Source organism: Bipolaris oryzae (assembly GCF_000523455.1).
Source record: "Bipolaris oryzae ATCC 44560 unplaced genomic scaffold scaffold_201, whole genome shotgun sequence".
NCBI classification, from domain to species: Eukaryota; Fungi; Ascomycota; class Dothideomycetes; order Pleosporales; family Pleosporaceae; genus Bipolaris; species Bipolaris oryzae.
Window position 1 is genome coordinate 34,002 of NW_006911477.1, and position 11,326 is coordinate 45,327.

The 11,326-nt window shown below is 51.1% G+C and overlaps 4 protein-coding genes across 4 annotated transcripts; 3 read left to right on the forward strand and 1 right to left on the reverse strand.

Moving 5' to 3' along the window:
* Positions 1-1,603: 1,603 nt before the first annotated feature.
* Positions 1,604-3,462, forward strand: COCMIDRAFT_40665 (uncharacterized protein; the record flags this gene model as incomplete). The annotated part of the gene is made up of 5 exons (XM_007694182.1): positions 1,604-1,706; positions 2,045-2,415; positions 2,496-2,569; positions 2,789-3,012; positions 3,110-3,462. 5 exons carry the CDS (start codon positions 1,604-1,606, stop codon positions 3,460-3,462), a joined length of 1,125 nt encoding a protein of 374 aa, XP_007692372.1.
* Positions 3,463-4,862: 1,400 nt separating this feature from the next.
* On the forward strand, positions 4,863-5,853 carry COCMIDRAFT_107014 (carbohydrate esterase family 1 protein; the record flags this gene model as incomplete). The annotated part of the gene is made up of 3 exons (XM_007694183.1): positions 4,863-4,966; positions 5,045-5,562; positions 5,615-5,853. The coding sequence occupies 3 exons, from the start codon at positions 4,863-4,865 to the stop codon at positions 5,851-5,853; spliced, it is 861 nt and encodes a 286-aa protein (XP_007692373.1).
* A 73-nt stretch (positions 5,854-5,926) lies between these two features.
* Positions 5,927-7,823, reverse strand: COCMIDRAFT_107030 (uncharacterized protein; the record flags this gene model as incomplete). Its single annotated transcript, XM_007694184.1, has 4 exons — positions 5,927-6,657; positions 6,720-7,388; positions 7,459-7,600; positions 7,674-7,823. The coding sequence occupies 4 exons, from the start codon at positions 7,821-7,823 to the stop codon at positions 5,927-5,929; spliced, it is 1,692 nt and encodes a 563-aa protein (XP_007692374.1).
* An 813-nt stretch (positions 7,824-8,636) lies between these two features.
* On the forward strand, positions 8,637-10,965 carry COCMIDRAFT_107039 (uncharacterized protein; the record flags this gene model as incomplete). Its single annotated transcript, XM_007694185.1, has 5 exons — positions 8,637-8,742; positions 8,802-9,571; positions 9,622-10,455; positions 10,545-10,666; positions 10,740-10,965. 5 exons carry the CDS (start codon positions 8,637-8,639, stop codon positions 10,963-10,965), a joined length of 2,058 nt encoding a protein of 685 aa, XP_007692375.1.
* Between the last annotated feature and the right edge of the window lie 361 nt (positions 10,966-11,326).

An 11,326-nucleotide genomic window follows, 5' to 3' on the forward strand; every position in this document is an offset into this window, starting at 1 on the left:
AGTGGGCGTTGCCCGCAGTGGAGCAGGCCAACTATGTGCTGGTCGCCAGGTCGGGAAGGGCTGGCTACCCAGCTATGCCTCATACATACATGAACAACGTCGAGCCCTCCCCAATCTCCACGGTCACCTGTAAGAATCACGCCACTTGCTCTTCAATCATGTCTTGAAATGGACAAACGCTCGGTATCATATGCCTGACGATTGCAAGATCGGCATTCTCTTACACGTGCTTTGTCGAATCCGCTCACACAGGTAGTACGTATGCGTATCTAATCGGCCCGTCGTTTTACAGCAACATTCCTTCCACTAGGCATCACCCACCTCTTTTGAATGCCAATACTCTTGGGTAATCACTGTTGAGAAGCCTGTTTTCTTGATGTAGCCGTCTTTTCGACTTCAGTAGACTTGCTCTGGAAAAGACGAGTGAGACATGTGTCGACACGTACATTCTGTGCAGGCCATCAGCAGGTTGAATGCACATAAGTGCTCACTGAATATATTCGACTGGGTCTTCTGCTACTTGCTTTCCAACCGGTGGGTCGCCAGTGGGATCACGGTACGCTATCTGTTGTCGCCCAGACCGATTACATATGACCACTCACATGGGAATTGACCATGTGATGGTTTCGGTCTAGATTTGACATCCTCCAACTCCTACCACTGACTCCTCACCTATCATATTGGCTGCGTTTAGTCTCTTTGCTCCTTCCTGGTCTTGTGAATGTTATACATTTGATTGATTGGAACAAAAAAAGACGCATTGATCAGCGATGTCAATATGGTTTACTATGGCATTGAACACGACACTGGTATGCGTAGTTAACTGCCGCGACTATTTCGGCCGCTTTTTCGGTACTAATGTGGAACCTGAATCTGGGGTATGGATGTGTTAAAGTCAGAGAATGTCACACTCAAGAAGCTAGCTAGATTGACTGGAGCTCCAGGCACTACTTGTGGTATTTGTAAATTGTTTCGTTTGACAGAGCAATGAAGATCAACAGGAGGAAATGAGTATTAAATGATTATTCTAGAAATGGTACCTCATGTTGCATCACAATGAGTTGTCTACCAAAACCGATGGACCACAATTTTTGCGAGCTTGAATTGACTCAAGCGTCGCCGGTGACATCGCTTTGTACGGCCCTATCACCTGTTTGAGTATAATACAGTCAATCTTTATTTACCACCTTCGTTGCTAACATATTACATTGGGGCAGATTAGGTGTTGCGAGGGTTGTGTTAAAACAACTCAGTGAGATGTCGTACAGTCACCATACTCAGATTCTTGAAGTGATTTCTGCATGGCTAAATCATCGCCTCATGGTTCCATGATACGAACGGAATGAGAACCCTTCATCTTTCTTCGTGTTTCCATAGCCTTCACATAGGACCCCTTGAGCGATTTATCCCCGAGATAGCAGACCTCACCTTGAGTTTCTCACCTTCACTTTGAATGTCAGTGCGCCACTTCACGGCTCGTTTATCACCACGTCTTTTGCTCCAAAATTCACGTTACCAACACATAACACATTCTTCGAAACTCAACCCACTACTACGTGGCATTGCACAACAGAATAGCAGCGAATCGCTATACATTTACACCATGGATTTCCCACATTACCAACTCCAAGCAGGATTGGCGGCGACCATGTTCTCACCAGACGTAGTGCCGGCTCTTTGGGGCCAGTCTGAAGATTCAAAACAAGGTATCCCTCAAAAACCCCCCGCAGCCACCCTTCAGAGACATGATGTGAGAGAGAGCGTTGGGGATGATGGCTCAGAGCCTCGTCGACCGGCTCGCAAGAGTAGTGCAAGGTCGCTTTCGAGTCTTTTTAGGCGCAAGAAGCGTGAAAACAGCGGTGCCTATAGCAGCAGCCAGCTATCCATCGTTTGGAACTCTGAGCATGAGGACAATGACACCACCGACATGGATCATCGTCCTCAGTCGGATGATGTAGATCGTTGCAAGGAAACTACTGGCGACTTCGGTCAACAAAGTAAGTGACTTTTACAATCTGAATGATCGAAACTAAACCAGCTGCAGAAGAAGTCGAGGTCTCAGAAGACCTCGGGCAACTTCAAGCACTGTCTCCCGAACAGTTTACTGCTTTCGCAGAGGAATTCGTCACTTCCACTGAGGACGAGATCGACACACTTCATAATGATCACTCAGTGACCGAAGAGACGAGTGAGAGAAATGACACTCTCCCAACCCGCGGCTGTGTCCGTAAGCACCAAAGATTCGAATCCCTCCACGTCAACTTCTCACACGACGAGGTCCGCCGCATCGCCCAAGAGATCTACGACGAGACTGTCGCCGAAGTCAACCTCTCTCTCTTCAGCTACTGGGTCAACGAAAGTAGCAAGAACTACGAAGAAGCCAGCCTGCACATCCGCGAGCTTCGCCTCGACCGTGTATCTATCAGGTGTTCCCCCATCTCACCAATTTTCACTAAGAACCACTAAACGCTAACATGTACATTGTTTGACGACAGGGCTACAACCTCGCACGTATTGCCAACCCACACCTCCGCGCATTGATGCAAGAAGTATTCACCCAACGCCCTGTGTATGCCAAACCCCTCACCCACCTCGCCCTGCGCAAGAGTCCCGGAATCCGGAATCTGCGTGACCCAGGCACAACCTGGTGTCACAATGGATTCCTCGGGACTCTCTGAACCTCTCACACACCCATAATTTGCCTCCCTCTGCTTGCCTGGAACCCGGACCAAACAGAACGTTGCAAATATTCTATCAAATTGCCGAGACTAACGCATGTGGTGTACAGTGAAGCCCGCATCGCGCTGCAGGAACGAGCCTCACGCAGCAATTTGAGCGTCACTACTATCTCGATGCGCAGTGGTAGTAAAGGCGATTTCTCCGTCTTTCCACGCATCGATGCGCTTCCGCCAATCCTGCGTGTCGAACGGCAGCGCGCCATGACTCAGGCTGCTCAGCGCTCGACGTCGCTGGCGTCGATGGCGCCAGAGCTGAGGGTTTACCCACCAGACAGTACGTTTCCCTTTACGACCTCATGCCATGTGTTTGGTGGCTTTCTAAAACGCATGGCGTTCTGCACAATATATACTGATGAGAGACAAATATATAGCACCCGATCGTCCGTTGCCGCTTACGCTGCGCTCACCAACTACTACTAGCTCAACGCTGAGTACGCAGCCGACGCTGCCACTTGGGTTTCCATCTCCCGGGACGCCTGTTAGAATCAGCGACGGTGTGTACTCGGGTTTGACCTCGTACGCTGGGTCGCTTTGTAACGATGATGGCGACAATGACGGTGTTGAAGAAGAAGAAGAAGAAGAAGAAGAAGAAGAGGTGGATCAAGAGGCTCTCTGGCACGAACGCGTCGCCGATGTTGTTGAGAGCGTCATGGTGTTAGAAAAGCCGGACCAAATCAACAAAGTGATTGAAGAGTTGGAGGGGCTCAAGGCCATGTATCTCTAGTTCATCACCCTCTAAAGAACCATTATAAAGTATATATGAGTTGGGGATCGCATACCGGGCGATTGCATGTATGGATACGCGAGTCAACTGCCACAATATAGCTGGTAGTAGCACGCACACAATTATGCACAATAATACCACATTCTTACCAATTTCCCCGGACCAACCCCACTTCTCCCCCTCTTAAACTCTTTGATCGATTCAGCGCCGTTTTCCGTCTGCTAAACCCAATCTGGAGGAACAATCTGGGCTCCATCTAGAAGACGGCGATGGAAACGGCGTCATGTGCGGAGAATATATGTCTAGCGGCCACAAAACGGGCGCTAGAACTGTTAGCGCTTCTACACTGAGATAGAGCCCTATCTAGCAAAGATTCGCTCTACATCTTCCTTCCTTTTAGGCAAAAAAACATATGTCAGTTTTCCAGCTATGTACATCGACTTCTAGCCCTCCATCTCCAGCCCAACCCTCCAATTCTGTCACTAATGACCCAGCCTACCGCACAACCCTCATTGCTCATAACCATCACCACAAAAAAAATCCACGGCGCTCCATTCCCTACAACCTCAATCAACACACCTACCCACCCGCCAAGCCCCCCCTAACCCAAGACCAGCAACCCTAATATCCGCAGTACTGCCACCGCTTAATACACACCACCCATCCCTTCCCTCTTCGTCCCAACCCACCCTTCTCCAAGTACCGAACAAACCTTGGAAAGCGGTGAAACAAGCAAACACACCCCGTTTCCGCCGCAAAAAACCCCACCGTAATCTTTCTCCTCATCGTTGAACAGAAAAACAACCCTCATAAGCACTTTAACCTTGTTGTGTCTAAGACTTAATATATTGCGAACAAAGCTGGAAGTTTATAGTGCTTATTTTGCACCTCCCCCCCCCTCTCCTCTCTCCATCTACCGGCGGGTGGTGGTGGTGGGGGGTGTGGCGGACGACACCCCGTTTCAGGTATACTGACGTGTGTTTGCCCCGGCGCAATGTAAAATACTCGGTTGAAATACAATTACTATGTATGTGTCTTGTTTTTGGGGGGGGGGGGGTTTATGGCGGTGGTGCTACGCACGGATTCCCACGAATGACGAGGGCTGGAGTCGGGCCGCGTCGGTACTTGTTTGGGTGTTCCTTTTTGTTTTGGTGTGGAGAAATTATCGGGGTGGAGAAATCTAGGTACTTTACGGTATTGAGGGGGATAAAACACGGGGTGCGTTTATACCGGGGGGTGGAATAGAGTGCGTGTGTAATTGGTATATAAAAAGGCTTCGCGAAGCTTTGCCTTTTGCTTGTCCGTTTTTCTTGTATGACCTTAACCCGCCAACAGGAGAGCAACAAGTCTTTTTATTTTATTTGTACATATATATTTGAGAAGAAGCTTCAAGGTCAAAGATGAAGTTTCTTATTTCGCTATTGGCTTGCGGTTCAGCGGCTTTCGCTGCGCAGCTGACTCAAGTCTCGAATTATGGGGGTTCGGCGAAGGCGAGACCTGGAATGTATGTATAACGACAATAACCTCCCCCATCCCACCACCCTATTTCCCATCTTGCGGCTTTGCTAACATTACAACATAGGTACGTCTACAAGCCCGATCAAGTCAAGAGCGATGCGCTCGTTGTAGCCATCCACCCCTGCGGATCCACCGGCCAGAGTTACTTTGGCTGGGCACCGTGGAAGAAGGGCTCGGATTCTAAGGGCTACGTCACCGTGTTCCCGAGCGCGACGGCGTCGTGCTGGGATGTTTCGAGTAAGGCGTCGCTGTCGCGTGGTGGAGGTGGCGAGTCGAACGCTATTGCGGATATGATTGCGTATGCGACTAAGCAGTACAACCTCAACCCCAAGAAGGTTTACGTGGTCGGAGAGTCGTCCGGTGCGATGATGACCAACGTCTTGGCGGCGACGTATCCTGATCTTATTGCTGCGACTTCAGTGTACTCTGGTGTCGCTGCTGGATGCTTTGTGTCGGCTTCTGGAGGGGTGGCGGCGTGGAACAGTGAATGCGCCCAAGGACGCTCCATCAAGACCGCACAGCAATGGGGTGACATTGCGCGCGCAATGGACCCTGGCTACAATGGCTCGCGTCCCCGTGTCCGTAAGTGGATTTGTGTTTCCCCAAGATGTGACGGTTGCTGACTTGTGTGTAGAATTCTGGCATGGCTCCGTTGATGCCACCATCCTCCCGCCCAACTACAACGAGACGCTCAAGCAGTGGACCAACGTGTTTGGTGTCAGCACTACGCCTACAAGGTCGCAGGCCAACACCCCCCAGACCAACTACCGCACTGATGACTTCGGTTCCAACGTTCAGGGTATCTGGGCCGTCGGCGTCGGACACGGCGTCCCAGCTCACCAAGCCCAGACTGAGGCCTGGTTCGGATTGTAAAAGTCGCATTCTCTTGCGATATGAACAGTATACTTCATGTACATACGTAGTCAAGCACATAAGCCGTAAATATTCATTGCTTTCCTGAGCTCTGACTTTCGCTTCTTCGATGGGTTTCCTTTGGTACTTCTAGTGTGTCTCGTCGTTTTGGTGCCCGGGCGGGACTAGAATCCAGTCGCGGCGTTTCGGGTACGGGTGGCGGTGAGCTGGGCCCGATATCTGATGTAGACCGAATGCTTGCTGTATATGTGCTACTGGCTTTTGCTTCCCGGAGCAGATCAAAATTGCGACTAGTAGTCTCCAGGTTTGGATTACGCCAGATTTCTCCGGGTACCTCTGGGAACGATCGTGTCGCCTCGTTGGTGCTGTTTTTCTCCAAGTCAAGCCTTTCGTGTGCAGCGTCGCCAAGATAGTTACCGGCAGAGGTCAGCCATCTACGGACTTTGTGTCTACCGGCTGTCGGGTGATCGTCTGGCTGAGTATCCCGACGGTCCTCGGGAAGGATTTCGTGTATGTGATCGCCATCATCTCCTGGATGCGTAATTGTCGGAATCAATGAAATATCATTGGGCGACTCTGAGCGTATACCCAGAGCATTGACTTGGAGATTCGAATTGGAGTTGGAGTTCCTCTGTGGCAGTGGAGTTGGACATCTTTCACTACCATGGCTGTGACGTGACGAGTACGAATGCTCGCATTGTGGGGTATGCTTCTGTTCGGTAGTCTCTTTGCCGCTGGTCGACCACAGTAGGTACAAGGATCCCAAAGCACCGAGGATTGTACCAGCTATGGGTGACCATTGCCCTGCATAGAATGTTAGGCAAGGCTGTCAGGCTACTTGGCATCATGTAGTGAGTGTCGCTTACCAAAAGACCCCATGGGTTCGGTCATGTACATCATCTGAGGGCTGAAGAAGTTTGCTTCGCCAATGCCGATAATGGTCAGGATAACGCCACCAAAGAGCGGGATCTCAATGACGGTCAGAAAGGATCGCACCAGGTCGTTGATGTTCCTCAGCTCTCCGACTGTCATGTTTGCGCCTTCGATGCGAGCATCGAGCTCTTCGACATGGCGACGTCTCTTCCAATTGGTTTCCAGGACCTTGTCCCATGTGAAGATCAAGGACAGGATGGCTGGTATACAGAACCCTGCCGCCAAGAGCATGCCGGCATTAAAGGTCAGGATCCGTGGTACAGGGACAACATAAACGTCGGCTGCAGCTCCGCCTCGCAGCGGCGACTTTGGGCCTTGTGTTTCAGAGCAGGTCAAATTGCAATTGGGCTGCAGTTTCAAAAAGGCGGCGGTTCCTCGGGGAGAGTTGTCGTCGACAGGAATGTTACAGTCGGTCGGCGTCACACGGTAGAACTCAACGCACAGGGCCAAGAGGCCCATGAGGATTAAAATGGTCCACAAAAAGATAATGTTCCTTCCCGGTGTGTAAAAGTAGGTGCGCGACAGTCGCACCGTGAGCGGAGCGGCCAAGATGCCAATTGCACACACTTGAAAGGCACCAAAAATGTCCAAATCAATTCCTCCTGGTCACGGCACATGTCAGAACAGGCGTCGCCGTGGCTCTTGGGGATTCTTGGGGTTTGCAGTACTGACCATTCTGGTGCGCAGCTGCGAGCACGATGCCTTGGAGCGCCGAGATGGCGGGGAGGATCAAGACGGCAGCCAAGCACGTGTTCCGCAACCATTCAGCTTTGCGAAATGTCACACATGCAGCAACAAGGACATAGTATAGGATCTGGATGCGGGCGTCAGTTGTTGGCTGGGCGGGAACGCATTTCGACAGGAGGGTGGGGAGGTGGGTTACTGACACGCGACCCGGCGCCGTAGTTGGAAGATATGGGCCAGGCACAGACGACTTTGAAGGCCGCGCTAGCTGGCGAAGATTGCGTATGCGTAGAAGAGGCGATGGTTGCAGTGGTAGGGGTGGCAATGGTGGGGATTGTTGAGGGCGCTGACATGTTCACACCGTATATTCACCGGAGGAGCAAGATGAAGGCCATCGTTATGTAGGGGACACCGAAGAGGGCAGCACCAAAAGTAGCCGCAACGGCACTACGAATTGGCCTGAGCAGGCAGACGCCGGGCCAGTGAGGCGGCGGTAGAAAATGCCAATGCTCTGGGGAAAACGCATCATTTACCGGTGAGTGTTTATGGCTGCATAGGGCGAAGCGTGGCTGAGCGGCAGCATGACCTGCCTGGGCAGTCATTCTCTCGCCTTTTGCCTCAGAACCCAACTCATCATGCGAGCCCCTCTGACGGCGCACAGTCGGCCGACACGACGTCGTGAAGGCTAGAAAAGATCGGTGCGCATTTAAGGAGACGGGCCCAGGTAAGAAAACGGGTTACATCATTGGGTTCTCGCCACCCTGTTTGGATGACCAGCCTCCGATCCTTAGCCCTGGCAGCCCAAGACCTACGATGCAGGCGGGCGGTGCATGATCCCTATTCAGTACTGACGAAGCGGGCGCAGTGTCTGACTACCCTCTAGCTATAGCCCAGCTACATACACACCCACTGCACCACCGTCGTACAAACTTCTTGGTATCCCTTGGCTGCGATGCTTCAACTCACAAGTTTTGCTCACCACCATTGATTGTCCGTGCCATCTTAGCCCAACGCACCGGCTCCCGACCAACGCTTCTCACCCGTCCATCGGGCCTACTGGAAAAGCTTAGTCGCACATACATATCTGCAACCACTACCCTTTCTTTTTTTTCTTCAACTAGAATCAACTTGCAGTGCGCACTTGGCTTTCTGGCAGCCGTCGCAACATGCTTGCCCCACGTGCGACGACGGAGCCAGAGAGGCCCAATCTTGACACCAACGAAATCAAGCAATGGCGCTCCATAGTCACCCTCATTGTCTTTGTTCTGACAAGTAAGTCGACTATGCATGCTGATAGTTGCAGACACCCAGCTAACTCCAGATGCTCGTAGACATTAATGTCTTGTTCCCTTTCCATATACCCATCTACATACCGCGGCCTATCTGGACTCTATGCCTTGACACTGTTAGTGCAATGCGCATCATACCGCCACCCCAACATCCAACCAGAGTGCGGAATGGCCGACCCGGTGCCTTTGTGCGATTCGACTTTCCCATGAATTTCATCACTGCTCCTCTGATAGCTGATCTCTTCCTGCTCGCCATCCTTGCTATTGGAAAAAAAGAAGTACGTGGTGGCACTGTGGGTGACCAAGGCATCGTCCCCTACGACATCATGCTCTTCTTCCTCTCGCTCGCCTACATCGCCATTTCTGTCGATGCCTCTGGTTTGATCAGATGGTTGGCTTTTAAGGTTTTGCAGAAAGGAGGAAAAGTAGGTCACAGGCTGTTTTTTTATCTGTACGCCTTCTTCTTTGGACTGACAGCTCTCATCGGCAATGATCCTATCATCTTGTCAGGCACTGCTTTCTTGTCTTACATGACTCGTGTGTCAAGTAACATCAAGCATCCAAGAGCATGGATCTTCACCCAGTTCTCCGTGGCCAACATCGCATCCGCAATTCTCGTCTCTTCTAATCCCACCAACCTTGTCCTCGCGGGAGCTTTCAAAATCACCTTTATCAAGTACACTGCAAACGTCATTGTTCCGGTCCTTGTGACAGGCATTGTCCTGTATCCGTTTCTGCTGTACATCATCTTCCATGACGAATCTCTCATCCCGCCTGCGATTAAGATGGAGGATCTTCCAGAGGAGCTCAAGGTAAGAAATGTAAATGATTGCCCTGGCCATTACTAACAAAAACCCAACAGAACAAGAAGCCAGTGAATCCAAACATTCCATACGCCAAAGGAGGACTCGAGGACAGCGAGGCTGACCCTAACAGCGACGACGAGCAAGAAAAGAAACAGTCTCTGGAAGAAGTCCTGAATCCGTTCCTCGACAGAAAAGGCGCCATGTTTGGAGCAGTCCTCATGGCAGCCACTCTAGTAACAGTGCTTGCTCTTAATGCAGCTTCCACAGGCACGCACGAGCGCCCCGTCTTCTGGGTTACTCTACCCGCTGCATTCATCATGCTCTGCTTCGACCTTATAATGGGCTGGCTTAACCGAAAAGAAACACGAAGAATCGCCCACGAAGGTCGGCAAAGAATGGAGACCGCACTCGCAGAAAGAGAAGAAGCAAGAAGAATGTCTGTCGCACAAGTGGATCAGGATGCAATCACTCCACACCCCGTCCAACGAGAAAGCCAAGTCCTAGACGAAAAAGCGCATTCAGCAGCAGACGACGCCAGCCACACCACAAGCGGAGAGCAACAAATCACACCCTCCTCATCCTCCGAGCCCATGCCCCGGTCAGAAGAAAAACTCGAACCAACCAAAAAACCCGTCCCCACCACCCTCACCTCTCTCATTCACGATGCCTACGCATGGGCCCAAGAAACCTTCCCCACGACAATGACCGTATTCCACCACCTCCCCCTCGCCCTTGTCCCTTTTGCCTTCTGCATGTTCGTCCTCGTCCAAGCCCTTGTAACAAAAGGCTGGGTTCCCGTTTTCGCCCATGGCTGGGATCACTGGGTCGAGAAGACGGGCACAATTGGTGCAATTGGCGGTATGGGGTTTGTTTCTGTTATTTTGTGTAATGTAAGTTTCCCCGTTCCCCCTCCAAAATGAAAATAGAGATGGATATCAAGGAAGGTTGAGATGAGGAAGATGGCTGACGCAAAATACAGTTCGCAGGCACAAACATCGGTACCACAATCCTCATCTCCCGCGTCATACAAGCTTGGGAAGAAATCCATCGACAAAACGGTCGACCGATTTCCGATCGCACCTTTTGGGGCACTATATACAGGTACTTTCCTTTCTCCCCCCTTCCTTCCACACACACACACACACAAAAACAACCCACTAACGCTCATCCTCAGCATGGCCATCGGTGTAAACTATGGCGCCTTCAGTCTCGCCTTCAGCGCCTCCCTCGCCGGCATGCTCTGGCGCGACATCCTCGGCCGCAAACACATTCGCGTCGGCGGCCTCGAATTCGCCCGCGTCAACCTGCCCATTATCGCCATTACCATGGTCGTCGGACTTGTCGTGCTAATTGGTGAGATTTATATCATCAGGGATAATAAGCCGTATTCGCTTGGTTGAGAGTCTTGTTGTACCGAGGGTTTTTTTTTATATTTTGGGGGGTTGGTCTGGGAAAGTGATCGCGAATGAATGCGAGACTTGTCGTATGAGAAGGGAAGGGAAGAGGTGAGAAGGAGATGGAGTCGCGGAAGAGATGTACACGACATTTTACTGCTTCTGCAAGGAGTAGTGAAGACGAAGACAAAGACGAGTCGTGATATGCGAGGTGGCGACGACAAACAGTCGGAAAAATTGCGTGGGAGCTACAGCGCTGAAAGGAGGCCATGGCAGAGGGTGAAAGAATGGAAATTTGGGTCATAATACGTGGTAATGATTAAGATTTTTTTTTAGACTGGGATAAGGTATAGACTTGAATTTAAAA